At 43.2% G+C, this 14,957-nt stretch overlaps 2 protein-coding genes across 6 annotated transcripts in view; one reads left to right on the top strand and one right to left on the bottom strand.

Moving 5' to 3' along the window:
• Positions 1-1,606: 1,606 nt before the first annotated feature.
• On the top strand, positions 1,607-12,370 carry LOC115156319 (GA-binding protein alpha chain). 5 transcript variants are annotated; one of them, XM_029703798.1, is made up of 10 exons: positions 1,607-1,907; positions 3,486-3,583; positions 3,715-3,859; positions 4,094-4,178; positions 4,327-4,554; positions 4,765-4,959; positions 7,200-7,256; positions 7,704-7,832; positions 7,967-8,159; positions 10,505-12,370. In XM_029703798.1, exons 2-10 carry the CDS (start codon positions 3,507-3,509, stop codon positions 10,713-10,715), a joined length of 1,320 nt encoding a protein of 439 aa, XP_029559658.1. In that variant the 5' UTR covers positions 1,607-1,907; positions 3,486-3,506; the 3' UTR covers positions 10,716-12,370. The 5 variants fall into 5 exon arrangements, with proteins under 5 accessions (XP_029559658.1, XP_029559657.1, XP_029559661.1 ...); XM_029703797.1 differs by having other exon boundaries at positions 3,481-3,583; XM_029703801.1 differs by lacking the exon at positions 1,607-1,907 and adding an exon at positions 2,503-2,945 and having other exon boundaries at positions 3,481-3,583.
• Positions 12,371-13,616: 1,246 nt separating this feature from the next.
• The window catches only part of LOC115156313 (amyloid-beta A4 protein), a 33,320-nt gene continuing 31,979 nt past the window's right edge, over positions 13,617-14,957 (bottom strand). Inside the window, exons 16-17 of the mRNA XM_029703779.1 lie at positions 14,809-14,955; positions 13,617-14,725 (exon numbers count right to left, since the gene is read on the bottom strand). Coding sequence (XP_029559639.1) covers positions 14,624-14,725; positions 14,809-14,955 — 249 coding nt within the window. The 3' untranslated portion in view covers positions 13,617-14,623. The remainder of the gene's footprint in view (positions 14,726-14,808; positions 14,956-14,957) is intronic.

Genomic DNA, 14,957 nt, shown 5'->3' with positions numbered 1-14,957 from the left:
CAGCTAATCAAATGGCTACCCAGACTATTTGCACCCCCCCCATACACTGCTGCTACTCTGTTATTATCTATGCATAGCCACTTTAATAACCCTACCTGCATGTACCTAATTACCACAATTACCTCGACACCAGTGCTCCGGCACATTGACACATTGACTCTGTACCGGTACCCCCTGTATATAGCCCCGCTATTGTTATTTACTGCTGCTCTTTAATTATTAGTTTTTCCTATCTCTTACTTTTTTTTGTATTTTCTTAAAACTGCATTTTCTTCGGGATCGGTGTCCCTTCCACGGGACAGTTGAGCTAACGTAGGCTAATGCGATTAGCATGAGGTTGTAAATAACAAGAACATTTCCCAGGACATAGACATATCTGATATTGGCAGAAAGCTTCAATTATTGTTAATCTAACTGCACTGTCCAATTTACAGTAGCTATTTAATGAAAGAATACCATGCTATTGTTTGAGGGGAGTGCACAATTTTGAACATTAAAAGTTATTAATAAACAAATTAGGCACATTTGGGCAGTTGTGGCACAAAATTTTGAACAGAAATGCAATGGTTCATTGGATCAGTCTAAAATTTTGCACATACACTGCTGCCATCTAGTGGCCAAAATCTAAATTGCAACTGGGCTGGAATAATACATTATGGCCTTTTTCTTGCATTTCAAAGACGGTACAAAACAAAATCAAAAGAACGGTTGTTTTTTTTCTTTGAATTATCTTTTACCAGATCTATTGTGTTATATTCTCCTACATTCCCTTCACATTTCCACAAACTTCCAAGAGTTTTTCCTTTCAAATGGTACCAATAACATGCAAATCCTTGCTTCAGGGCCTGAGCAACAGGCAGTTAGATTTGGGTCATTTTAGGCAAAAATTTAAAAAAAGGGACAGATCCTTAAAAGGTTGGGCTTGTAAGTAAGCATTTCACTGTAAGGTTGATACCTGTTGTATTCAGCACATGTGACAAATAAAATTTGATTTGATCATGGCTACTGAATGTGTTGCCTAGTCTGAAATCAGTCTATTGCCTACCACCCACTCCTTGCTTACTGTACACCCCATCAAATTATTTCTTCCCTTGGGAAATGTCTACTGGTAGTGTTATTTTTGGAGTGGGCATGTTTGAGGTGTCTGAGCATTATGCAGATGTCACTTACTGGTGAAAGATATATCAACATTACATACAATATGTATTCATTATGAACAGGCACTGCAGCATAAGGATACTATTTAGATAATTACATTTTAGTCATTTAGCAGACACTTATCCAGAGCGACTGACAGTTAGTGCATTCATTTTAAGATAACATATCACAGGCATAGTAAGTACACTTTTCCTCAATAAAATAGTTACATGTATCGGCAAAGTCAGATCTACAAAGGGGGGTTCAAGTGCAAGTGTATACTAGATAACACTTTGAAATTAATAACACATCCTTCTGTAATAAGAACTCATTCACTTTACATGTTTGTTTAGGGATTTTATTAATAACATATTCAAATGTAGAATTTACTAGGATATCTATGGGAGGGACATTGTGGAATAAGGATTACTGATGGCTGGTTTATTTCAATACATAAGTGCAAGCATACAGCGACTGTTCTTATCTTCAACAGCCTGTTGTTCCAAGTGGGTTAAATGCTAAAAATCAATAACTATGCTTGCTATCAAACATCACATACATACACATAATTAATTACAACCAAATTCACACAAATATCATGATGTATTTGCTTACAAGAGTAAACGCTGGTCTGTCTAAAAGGCAAGCTTGTCCCCGCCCCCTCGCTGACCAAAAACTTGCATGAATTCGATTTGAGTGAAGGCTAGCTAGCTTGTTATCCTACATCGACTCATAGCAAGTCCACAATCGTGGAGTGTACATTTGAAGAGGTATGAGCATTAACTATTTTAAATGTATATATATGAAATCCATAACATATGACAGGAAGTGTACCTTCTTTCACTATGCCTTACTGGTCTTCCCGCTTTTTGTATCAAACTATGTTTGCTAGTTAGCTGCTAACTAACGTTAGCTTGTTGATCCGCTAACGTTATGCCACATGCCATGGTGGATGCATTAACCTAACTAAAAACAATAACATCAAATCCTAAATACTACTGAAATGAATAGTTTTCAGACGACTTTACAACTACAAAATAGCTTTCTAAAATGACTTGCCTACGATGTACCTCATATCCAAAATCCAACTTTCGACACGTTTGCTATTAACGTTAGCTAGCTAGGTATAGTGTTAGCTAATGCCAACGACAGCTTGCGCTTTGTGCGGTCCAGTTCGCCGTGTTGATACGTTATACGGTTAGCCAAATATAAATACGCTTTCTCAATGTTATAGCTAGCTAAATCTAATTTTATAATCGAGCAAATTACTCCGGAATTTTCCCCTCACCGCTCTCGGAAGTCTAGACAACACTGTAAACTTAGCCAGGATTTCCGGCTCCTTTGCGTTTGCCCCTCTGCTGTTTTGTTTCCGTTTCTTCCATTTCCGTTTCAAAGTTTTCCAGATTATAAGTTTCATAGTATATTTTCATCGACATTTAAATCAGTTATTTTAGTGAATACGTTTTTTTACAGTCAGTATCAATTGTGTGTTTCACATGAGACACGACCCCAGTTTGGCGCTTGCCTCACCCCTCCACGTAACATCGCTGACAAATATGCTGGCTAGCGAGCTTTGTATTGCTACAACATTGTAGAGCTATGCTACGCGTATAATGTGCATTCGTACCGATATATATATACACACGAGGTGTTTGCTTTAAATTGATCAAGTTTATGTCATGATTTATAAAGTAATGGCCCACCGCAAGGCCTATGCGTTGGAGAGGCCTCGCCCTGGAGTTAGTACTTAAGCGCACACAACTCTCTGCCGCCCAATGAGAAACCGATGAACTCTATTCATCAAAACTGTCAGTCACTGGTCATGAACCTTGTAGATTAGATTTTTTTTAAGCATTTTACTTGGTAAAATTCCACTTTTCATGAAATGCATTCAATGTAATTTAGTAAATGTTTTACTAAAGTGACAATTGTTGCTATTCCTCAATGTTAATTTAATTGTATATGAAACAATATACCACGGTTATGACGAAAAACTATTTTTTTTTACTCTTCTAATTACGTTGGTAACATGTTTCATAATAATAATAATAAGGCATCTCCCGGTTTGTGATATATGGCCAATATACGTATCTAGGCACTCCATGTTGTGTTGTGACCATGAACAGCCCTTAGCTGTGGTAAATTGGCCATATGGTATACTGGCCATACACCACAACCCCTAGGGCCTTATTGCTTAAATATACCAATCAGCATCCAGGGCTCAAATGACCTGGTTTATAATTGATGATATCGGATGTGAAGCCATTGTATGTATTTTTAACATAATATCTGAAAATAATTGATGTAATCTAAATGTTGATCCCCTGCCTGTCTTTTCCTCAGAATAGGTTTAATCTTGGTGTACAGCGATGTCTAAAAGCGAGACCGAGGAGATGATAGAGATCGAGATCGATGGACAGGAGAAACAGGAGTGTCTGGAGGAGGGGTGTGTGATATATTTTACAATGTGAACAGGCACCCATAAGCCCATCAATTCAAACCCAGCTCCCTCCCTACTACTGATGACTTAACGTTACTGTTTGTGTGTTTTTGTTTGTGTGGTTGTGTCATTTTCAGGGTTGAGGAGCAGACCATCACATCAGCCGATCTGATCCAACAGGACATCGACATCAATGAGCCAATCGGTAACCTGAAGAAGCTCCTGGAGCCCCGTATCCAGATGCCATTGGACGGATATGAGATCTGTCTACAGGACATCCAGGTACTGATAGAGGCCTGTATTTAAGGTGTTGAAATATCTGTCCAACCTGATCAGACCTCATACTAATGGAGAGTCTCATGTGTTTTAGAGTTTATCATTTGATGGAGAAATATGTTTAGCGTTATCTAATTTATTTTGATCTCCCTTTCTGACCCTCCCATTTGCTCCCTCCTCTCTTATTAATCTGCCATTTTCTCTCTCCCTTTCCTGTCCACTTTCTTTCTGTCTTTCCAGCTACATCCAGACCACAGCCTCTTTGATCAGGGAGTGAAGACCGATGGCACAGTGCAACTCAGCCTACAGATCATCACCAAGCCAGGTACACACATAAGACTCTGCACTAAGACTTTATCAAAACCCAGGCACCCAAACTATAGACGCACACAAATGCTGCACCATAACAATTAGACTGTCGATACTATTGAATCACTCTAACCTCCACTCACCCCCCGCCTCCTTTCATCCAGGCGAGGAGAAGCTGAACATCCTGGAGATCGTGAAGCCGGTGGAGACGGTGGAGGTGGTGATCGACCCAGATGCAGCAGGGGAAGAGGGCACCCTGATGGAGGAGGAGGGCCAGCTAATCGCAGTGGAGCGCTCCTCCCTGTCAGACGACACGTCAGAGCAGGTGACCCGCTGGGCCGCCGCACTGGAGGGCTACCGCAAGGAGCAGGTCCGCCTGGGGATACCCTACGGTGATGAGTACACACACTGAAACACAAACACATGAATAAGACACAACACAGATACACGCACACTCTGAAACACAAAAACATAATTAATCAGGCAGTTACACACCATTGTACAGAGTGAGGCCAGTTTGCTGCAGTTGCCTTGACATTTTTAACAGACAAAAAAGCTGTTGACCGCATCATCACACTCTTGTAATGTGTCTCTCCTCTCAGACCCAGTACAGTGGACGGCAGACCAGGTGATCCACTGGGCAGTGTGGGTGATGAAGGAGTTCAGCATTGACGAGATGGAGGTGGGAGGGATTCACATCCTGGGTCGCCACCTCTGCACCTTCACCCAGGATGAGTTCCTGCAGAGGGTCCCCAGTGGAGAAATCCTCTGGAGCCACCTGGAGCTGCTTCGCAAGTGTGAGTGTGTGAGTTAGTGAGTTAGTGTGTTAGGGTTAAGGGCTAGCCTAAGTAGAGCCATAATAACCATATTGTTTACACATGCTTGGTCCCTTCCCACTGAGAACAGACATCAAATAAAATTATATTCGTTACATTTATTTTATTTATTTTTTATTTAACTAGGCAAGTCAGTTAATAACAAATTCTTATTTACAGTGACGGCCTAGGAACAGTAGGTAAACTGCCTTGTTCAGGGGCAGAACGACAGATTTTTTACCTTGTCAGCTCGGGGATTTGATCTAGCAACCTTTCGGTTACTGGCCCAACGCTGTAACCACTTGGCTACCTGCCGTCACATGCTTCAAATACAACAGGTGTAGACTTTACTGTGAAATGCTTACTTACGAGCCCTTTCCCAACAATGCAGAGTTAAAAATGACAAAAAAATAGCACAATGAAAAAAGGAAACAGTAACACAATAAAATAACTATAACGAGGCTATATACAAGGAGTACCAGTACAGAGTCAATGTGCAGGAGTACAAGGTAGTTGAGGAACATGTAGGTAGGGGTAAAAGTGACTAGGCTATCAGGATAGATAATAAACAGAACAGCAGTGTGTGTGAAAATGTGTGTGTGGTGTCAATATGCGTGTCTGTGCTTGTGTGTGAGCATATGTGGTGTGTGTTGGAGTGTAAGTGTTGTGTGTGGGTAGAGTCAGTGCCCCCCAAAAAAGGGTATCAATGCAAATAGTCAGGGTATCCATTTAATTAACTTTTCAGCAGTTATATGGCTTGGGGATGGAAGCTGTTCAGGAGCCTTTTGGTCCCAGACTTGGCACTCCGGTACTGCTTGCCGTGCGGTAGCAGAGAGAACAGTCTATGACTAGGGTGGCTGGAGTCTTAGACCATTTTTTAGGGCCTTCCTCTGAAACCGCCTGGTATAGAGGTCCTGGATGGCAGGGAGATCGGCCCCAGTGATGTACTGGGCCCTACACACTACCCTCTGTAGCAACTTCTGGTCAGATGCCAAGCAGCTGCCATACCAGGCAGGGATGCAGCCAGTTAGGATGCTCTCAATGGGGCAGCTGTTTAACTTTTTGAGGATTTTAGGGCCCATGCCAAATCTTTTCAGCCTCCTGAAGGGGGGATGCGTTGTCATGCCCTCTTCACAACTGTTACGGTGTGTTTGGATCATGATAGGGCCTTAGTGATGTTGACACAGAGGAACTTGAAGCTCTCAACCGCTCCACTACAGCCCCGTCGACATGAATGGGGGCGTGCTTGGCCCTCTGTTTCATGTAGTTCACAATCGGATCATTTGTCTTGATCACGTTGAGGGAGAGGTTGTTGTCCTGGCATCACAATGCCAGGTTTCTGACCTCCCTATAGGCTGTCTCATCGTCGTCGGTGATCAGGCATACCACCGTTGTCTCGTCGGCAAACGTAATGGTTGTGTTGGCGTTGTGCGCGGCCACGCAGTTGTGGGTGATCAGGGAGTACAAGAAGGAACTAAGCATGCACCGTTGAGGGGCCCCCGCATTCAGGGTCAGCGTGGCGGATGTGTTGTTGCCTACACTCACTACCTGGGGGCGGCCTGTCAGGAGGTCCAGGATCCAGTTGCAGAGGGAGGTGTTCAGTCCTAGGGTCCGTAGCTTAGTGATGAGCTTGGAGGACACAGCATTCTCACATTGCTGTTCCTTTTGTCCCGGTGGGAAAGGGCGGTGTGGATTGCAATAGAGATTGCATCATCTGTGGATCTGTCGGGGCGGTATGCGAATTGGAGTGGGTCGAGAGTGTCCGGGATGATGGTGTTAATGTGAGCCACGACCAGCCTTTCAAAGCACTTCATGGCTACAGACGTGAGTACTACGGGTCGGTAGTCATTTAGGCAGGTTACCTTCACGATCTTGGGCACAAGGACTATGGTTGTCTGCTTGAAACATGTAGGTATTACAGACTGGGTCAGGGAGAGGTTGAACATGTCAGTCAAGACACTAGCCAACTGGTCAGCGCATGCTCTTGAGTGTTCGTATTGTTAATCCGTCTGGTCTTACTCACATCGGCTACGTGGAGTCTATTCCACGTTGATTTCATTTAAATTATGTGAAAACATTGATTCAACCAGTTTGTTCCCAGTGCGTTCAGATCTGAAAATTCTGAAGGGATAGAGGCTAGGAAAAGGGGATTGAGAGCCTGGGCAAGCATGTTAATTGAAGTTGGTTTTAGCTCATACTGTATCTGTCCCTGTTCTTTACAGATGTGTTGGCCAGTCAGGACCAGTCTGGCCAGGAGGCCACAGTCACCATTGACCAACGTACGTTTATGTCCTCTCTCTCTGACTCACTGTCACCCTGAATGCACCTACCACACTATCTTTCCTCTGTGTGAGTTGTTGCCTGTAATAAAAAGCATGAGCTGGCGCACACCCAGAGAAAATGATATAATGTGGTGGTGCTGACTAACGGGAAATAAACTGTAAGCTATAAAAAAACACACCAATGTTTCGGCATCACTGTGCACAGTAATGCCGAAACATTGGTTGTTTTTTACCCAATAAATTACCGGGAGGTTTTATATATTACGAAACATTGGTGTGTTTTTTTATAGCTTACAGTTTATTCCCCGTTAGTCAGCACCACCACATTATATCATTTTCTCTGGATGTGCACTTTTAATTAGGAACACCAAACTGACCATAGATCAGTGTCTAACTCAATCATGTATGTTTTTGAGTGTTTGAACCTTCTGTCTCCGCCACCAGAGGTCCAGATCATCCCGGCCGCTGTGCAGACCTCGCACACCACCATCAAGGTGCTGAAGCAGAGCCGCGGCCCCAAAACACCCCGCATCTCCGGAGGAGAGGAACGCAGCTCACCTGGCAACCGCACAGGTACGCATACATGTGTGCGTACACCTGAAGAGCATAAGTCTTGATGTTTTTTATGAGCGCTTTAATGGTGTAAGTGTATGTGCTCAAATCTGATGTGGATGTACACACACACACACACAAAAACGTCCTTGCAGGTAACAATGGTCAGATCCAGCTGTGGCAGTTCCTGTTGGAGCTGTTGACGGATAAGGATGCTAGAGACTGTATATCCTGGGTGGGAGAGGAGGGAGAGTTCAAACTCAACCAGCCTGAACTGGTGGCCCAGAAATGGGGCCACCGCAAGAACAAGCCGACCATGAACTACGAGAAACTCAGCCGAGCACTCAGGTATGTCAATCGGCCTGTATTTGTTTTCCCATTTTCCTCTCTTAAATTTCCGTTGCATAAATTCAATCTCTTATCTTATGTCTTGAACTCTGTCTTGTTTTATTTGAGCCCTTTGGCCTATGATAGGGCTAAATTGAAAGGTTTCTTACAGAAGAAATATGAAATTCATATGCATAAGCATGGTAGCAATTGAAAGGGAAGAGTTTGTAGGTTATGGGAAAATGATTAGACCAAATGTGCGTAAACAACAGTTAACCTGACACAAGACTGAATTCAAACATTACACTCTAAACCTTTTGTGCATTTTACATTTACTGTACTTTTCGCCGCATTTGTTGACAACTAAATATGAACATACTGTGAATACATTCAGTCACATGATTAGGATATTCCTGTAAAATGTGTGGTAGGTGCAACATAAGAAGAAAACAAATGACAAGGATTTGAGTGAGAGGACTAACTGGTGTCTCCAAGTGGACACACACTTCTCCTTAAGTGCACAAATGCTAAGTCATTTCAATGCTCTTTTATGAAAAACGTAATTGAACTATAATGTGCTTTTTTTTTTTAGCTCTCCTAGCTGTGCTGATGAGGAACTAGAGCAAGCACACTTGTAGTTGTTTTGTTTGGAACACAACCCTGCATCCCCATCACACAATTATTGTTGTTTACTCAATCCAAAAACGGCCCATTTATAAATCGCAATTTGGGTCAGGTGGGCATCATTTGAAAGCTTGTTAATTTGCCAACAGTTATAAAATCCAATCTTAGTGTTAGGCTTTCATAAGGCTATTCATAGATATTTTGGTACGCATAGAAAGATTCAGGTGTGTGTGTTCCACAACAAATTATCTTAAAAATAGACTGATATATTCTGTTCAGAACAACCCAGGGTATGACACCATGTCATCTTGTACCTCGAATATAGTGATCATAAACGTTGACACTGTAAATGACATGAGTGTTTCATGGAAATGTGAGAAGGGAAAAATCAGAATTAGCTCCACCCACATCCGTTCCATACACCAAATATAACAATGTGCATTTCATAAATATTCTAATAAAGTGTTTACATAAACACGTCTGTAAAACCACAATGAGGACAACGTGGTTTTACAAACGTGTTTATTAGAATATTTATGAAATGCACATTGTTGTATTTGGTGACACATATCTTCCCTCGACTCCACCCCATTCGATGCATGGAACGGATGTGGGTGGAGCTATGTCTACATAAGGGTGCTAATGTAACAGTGTAGGTTCCGTCCCTCTCTTCGCCCCAACCCGGGCTCGAACCAGGGACCCTTGCACACATCAACAACTGACACCCACGAAGCATCGTTACCCATCGCGCCACAAAAGCGGCGGCCCTTGCAACGCAAGGGGAAACCCTACTTCAAGTCTCAGAACGAGTGACGTCACCGATTGAAACGCTATTAGCGCGAATCACCGCTAACCAACTAGCCATTTCACATCGGTTACACTCACCCCCCCTTTGGCCTCCTCCTTTTCCGCAGCAACCAATGATCCGGGTCAACAGCATCAATGTAACAGTGTAGGTTCCGTCCCTCTCTTCGCCCCGACCCGGGCTCTAACCAGGGACCCTTGCACACATCAACAACTGACACCCCACGAAGCATCGTTACCCATCGCGCCACAAAAGCGGCGGCCCTTGCAACGCAAGGGGAAACCCTACTTCAAGTCTCAGAACGAGTGACGTCACCGATTGAAACGCTATTAGCGCGCACCACCGCTAACTAACTAGCCATTTCACATCGGTTACACTAATAAATAAAAAAAACTCACACGCTCTGACGATGGCCGTGAGGTCGATTCGTAAAGCTTATTAAAGATCAGTGATACTATCTAGAGCAGTGTGCAGGTTTCTTCTTTTTTTCTCATCTTATTCAACGGTTACCATGCACCTGCAAAAAACATAGCTCAGATGTGCAAGTGCCTTTTTGAATTATGATATGGAAATGTGTAGTGCACATTTGGACAGTTTGGATTGCTTGTATGGCATCACAGTGGTATTTATTATAATCCTCAACATCTCATCTTTCAAAATACATTGAGTCCTCTCACTCCGATAACAAAACATTTGCAAAAGTTGCCCAATTAGCGGGAGGGATGTGGGCAACTTCTTGTGCTCAAGTTCAGAACAGCTGTCAGTCAAAACCCATACAGCGCTGTGAAACGTAGAGCCTGGGCGCTGGCCATTTATAGCATGTTACTGCACAGCCACTGCATTCCAATTAAGGTGCTTATCGGTGCACAAATCTGCCATTTTCAATCCCTATACAGGTATGGGTGTAAAAGGATACTTAATCTGATTATTTTCTCAGGTATTACTATGACGGGGACATGATCAGCAAGGTGCAGGGCAAGCGCTTTGTCTACAAGTTTGTGTGTGACTTGAGGACTCTGATTGGCTACAGCGCTGCTGAGCTCAACAACCTGGTGACTGAGTGTGAGCAGAAGAAGCTGGCCCGCATTCAGTTGCATGGAATTGGCCAGCCCATCACCACTGTGTACACCTCCGCACAGGACAGCTGAGGGGGAGGAGCCTGGGGCTCTTTCATAAGGGTATAAGTTGCCCATAGGCACAGATCTAGGATCAGACTACTATGACCAGCCCTAAGCTTAACCATTAGAAGGTGGAAATGATAAACTGACCTTAAAACAGTGTCTATGGGCAACTTCATCCTACTCCTTTGGGTTTGATTGGAGACGGGGCTGAGGCAGGATGGGGAGGTTGTTTTCTTATTTTATTTTAACCAGGGCGGGAGTGTCTGTGGATATTGTGCATGAGCGTTAGTGTGCCTCAGTGTGTGTGCATGAGCGTTTGAGTGAAAGAGTGTCTGTGTTTGAAATATGAGCTTTGCATTTTTTTTGTTCATTTATCTGTAGCTTAGTATCGTTTCCATTGTATATACCGGTTCTCCATGTTTTTGATAGCCACAAGGACAGTGTATTTTCATATTTTCCATTTATAAATGATCTGTTTTGTATTTTATTTTGAGTGTCTTTTTCCCTGATGAGCTGGACATTTTCTGTCCTCCAGGGGGAATAAAGGTTCACGTTTTTTCCTAAGGACTCAGTGTAACATTGCTCCGATGTAATGTGTATGCACAAACACACTCTTTTGCGCGAATAACAGGTTCAAATGTTTTATAGTTCCTCCTATAAAAAAACACTTGTCATTCACACAGGATTCAAGCTCTGTCATGAATAGAACAGAGATCTGTATGTACATTACATTTTTTTTATTGATGGGATGTGTGTAGAAAGCTTTGTAAAAGGTACAACGAAAGTCAGAATTAACAAATGAAAGATAGCACGAGTATCCTTGACAACACATTTACCTGATTCAGTTTGTGTGTGTGTGTAGATCTGTGGAATAATTGCACAATATGAATGTCACATTCATGTCTATTGGAGGCTGTAGTTTGACTTAATTGTGGGAGCTGGTATGTCTGGTCTCTACTACTGCCTCTAAATACTGATCCCAGATCTGGGGTGTGTTCAGTGAGGTGAAACATTCTGAATGTTGCAGATAGAAATGTAACAAACACTACTTAACAGACAATGAAATGTGTTATGTAGAACAGATGTCAATCTAAACATTGACGATGTGCCCTCCATATCAGGACCCAGATTCACAAAACCTTAAATGTATTCTTAACTGCCATTTCTTCCTTAACTATAGACTTAACAAGAAAATTAAGTTGCTATTCCTCCAAGGTTATTTGGGGGGGGGGGGGGGGGGGGGAATTGCGCTATTTCTTATGTTTTGCCTTGAGAAAAACATTGATATATTAGATTCTTGAAAATGTTCTTAATTCCAAGATATAGCTAAACCCTTGTCTTAAACTCAGGGCAGTGAGAGAAAAAGCTCATGAAAGCAATTGAACATCATCTGAAAGTTTCAGTATTGATTATTTTAAATCCAAGAACGTGTTTTAGAACAGTATTTTTCAGTAAGGAATTTGCTAACACGTTTGCCATGGCTAGCTAGACATCTTAAAAATAAAAAAAATGGTAAGAAGATATGAGATGTTCATAAGAAAATAAGATTGTTGAGGAATTGCACTTAGGAGCTTGTTTTTGCACAATAAGTGTTTTGTGAATCTAGGCCCAGGTCCCTGTATTTAGCCTCGCACACATTTGTCCGAGATCAATTTTACCATCAATAAACTGGTCTGAGGTCAGTATTTCTTTAGCCTCTGCTTTTAAAGCCAGGCGGTCTGAGACTTAATGAGAGATTTGACAACAAGACAAGCAAGAAGGGGGATATCCACCACAAAACACATAGGTACACTGTACATGTATCAAACACTGGAGGGAATGTGTGTGTGCAAGAGTGATGATAGGAACGGTGACAGGGAATATCAGATTTGTACATTCTAATCTTTATCACACTCAATCCCCGCCCCCTCTATCAACTTAATCTAATTCTCTCTTACACATCAACTCCAAAGCGCCGCACACACCAAGCCGACACAGCACAAAGAGAGAGGGAGTGATAGAGAAGGGATGGGGAGCAGGGCTGTTGGGGGGGGGTGTCTATGGGACAGAGAGAGGGAGTGATAGAGAAGGGATGGGGAGCAGGGCTGTTGTGGGGGGGTCTATGGGACAGAGAGAGGGAGTGATAGAGAAGGGATGGGGAGCAGGGCTGTTGTGGGGGGGTCTATGGGACAGAGAGAGGGAGTGATAGAGAAGGGATGGGGAGCAGGGCTGTTGGGGGGGGTCTATGGGACAGAGAGAGGGAGTGATAGAGAAGGGATGGGGAGCAGGGCTGTTGGGGGGGGGTCTATGGGACAGAGAGAGGGAGTGATAGAGAAGGGATGGGGAGCAGGTGTGTGGGGGGGGTCTATTGGACAGAGAGAGTGAGTGATAGAGAAGGGATGGGGAGCAGGTGTGTGTGTGGGGGGGTGGTCTATGGGACAGAGAGAGGGAGTGATAGAGAAGGGATGGGGAGCAGGTGTGTGGGGGGGGTCTATTGGACAGAGAGAGTGAGTGATAGAGAAGGGATGGGGAGCAGGTGTGTGTGTGGGGGGGTGGTCTATGGGACAGAGAGAAGAAAAGAAAGATAGAAAAAAGAGTGAAAGATTGAGAAAAATATGAATTATTTCTGTTTCCATAAATTATATTCATAGATATTAACAGATGATTATAGGAATTGGAAGGATAGGGTGAAATACTGAGATTTCTGGAATAAAATGAGGAATGGAGCTGAAACACAATTCTATGGACATGGAATATCAGTTAACAGACAGGGAATGCCGATAAATAGAGCAGTAATACCAGTAAATAATCTGACTCTAAATGAGTGCATAGAACGCAAACAGTAACACAATCGACTTCCTTTCAGATACTATTACACTTCATATTATATTACATATAGAGCATTCAGCCCATGCAGCTAAAACAGAATGAGGCATGGGGAGGAGAAAACAAAGGAGAGCACAGATTCTGTTTAAAGCATGTCTCTGTGACAACAAAAAACTTTTCTCTTCATATCACAAGATCAAAGAAGACACTAAAATGTTCAATCCTGCTAAGTGTACATGTGAGGCCCAGTCCCCATGACAGGAGCCAGGTTCTCTATGTATATCCGTCATCAGTATCACCATGCACTACATTTAGTTAGAGCTTTTTTCTGCCTTGGTTTCAATACATTTTGCACAAAATAAAAACATTCAATATTTCTTCATTTACATATTTCCGATGACATATATATATATATATTTTTTTGTATATATGTTTTTCCTGAAAAACAAACCTGAAACTCTTGGGATATAATCCTGCAGAGAGGAGCTCAGGGTAGACTGAGCCCATCCTCCCTTCGCTAGTACTAAGAGCTGTTATGTCATCACCAAAAACAGCACAGCCGTCATCTGAGGGGCAGTGGGAGAGGAGTGCGCAGGAGGGAGGAGGGGGAGAGCAGAGTGCTTCAGAGGGAGGAAGATTACAGGTGTATATGAGGCCTCTGTTTAGCCCTCTTAGAGATGTGAGTGCTGTACTGTGGGGGAGGGCCAACCCACAGATACATGGACTGATAAATCAATCAATGTGCTTCTCTATTTTGTACAAACGCTACAGGATCTCATCTGTGATTGGCTAAAAATGTGTAGGTGAAGAAGGATACCCTTGTCTGACTAATGGCAGCTAATGGATGTTGATGTGCTGCACTCTACGAGGAAGGGATGGAGAGTGTGTGGCTTGGTTCCATTTTGGCTCCTAGCCCCTTGGCCTTCACTACCCCTGGGTAGCTATACATAATAACCCAATAGATTTACGTGGAGCTTCAGTCATACTGGTTTCACCTATCCAGTCCTTTAAGATCCATTGAAAATAAGAGTAGGAGCTAGGATAAGGGTTTAGGAACCAAAATGGAACGGGGCCTAGGTGTGAGGGGTTAAGGAGGGTTCAGGGTCAGTGAGGGATCAAAGGGTAGTTCCTTAGTTCTGCATCTGTTCGAAGAACTTGTAGGTGGGGTTCTCATAACCGTTCTGCTGCATCTTGGACAGGTGTCGCTCCTCTGGGGACACTGCAGCATCCACCTGCAACACACACACCAGGTTAACACACAGGTACAGAATGCACATGCACGCACACAAACACACACACTCTCTTTCTGTCTTACCTCGATGACTCCGTGATGGATGGAGGTGTACTGCTTCTTCCTCAGCATGATCAGAGTGATGATGATGACTGTCGCTATGACAACCCCGCCCACCATCAGCCCAATGATGGCACCCTTGTTGGAGCCCACATCCTCAGCAAAGAACACCT

This window comes from Salmo trutta, chromosome 20 (genome assembly GCF_901001165.1).
Source record: "Salmo trutta chromosome 20, fSalTru1.1, whole genome shotgun sequence".
NCBI lineage: Eukaryota > Metazoa > Chordata > Actinopteri > Salmoniformes > Salmonidae > Salmo > Salmo trutta.
The sequence above is the reverse complement of the archived record's forward strand: the minus strand, read 5'-3'. Positions and strand labels throughout refer to the sequence as shown.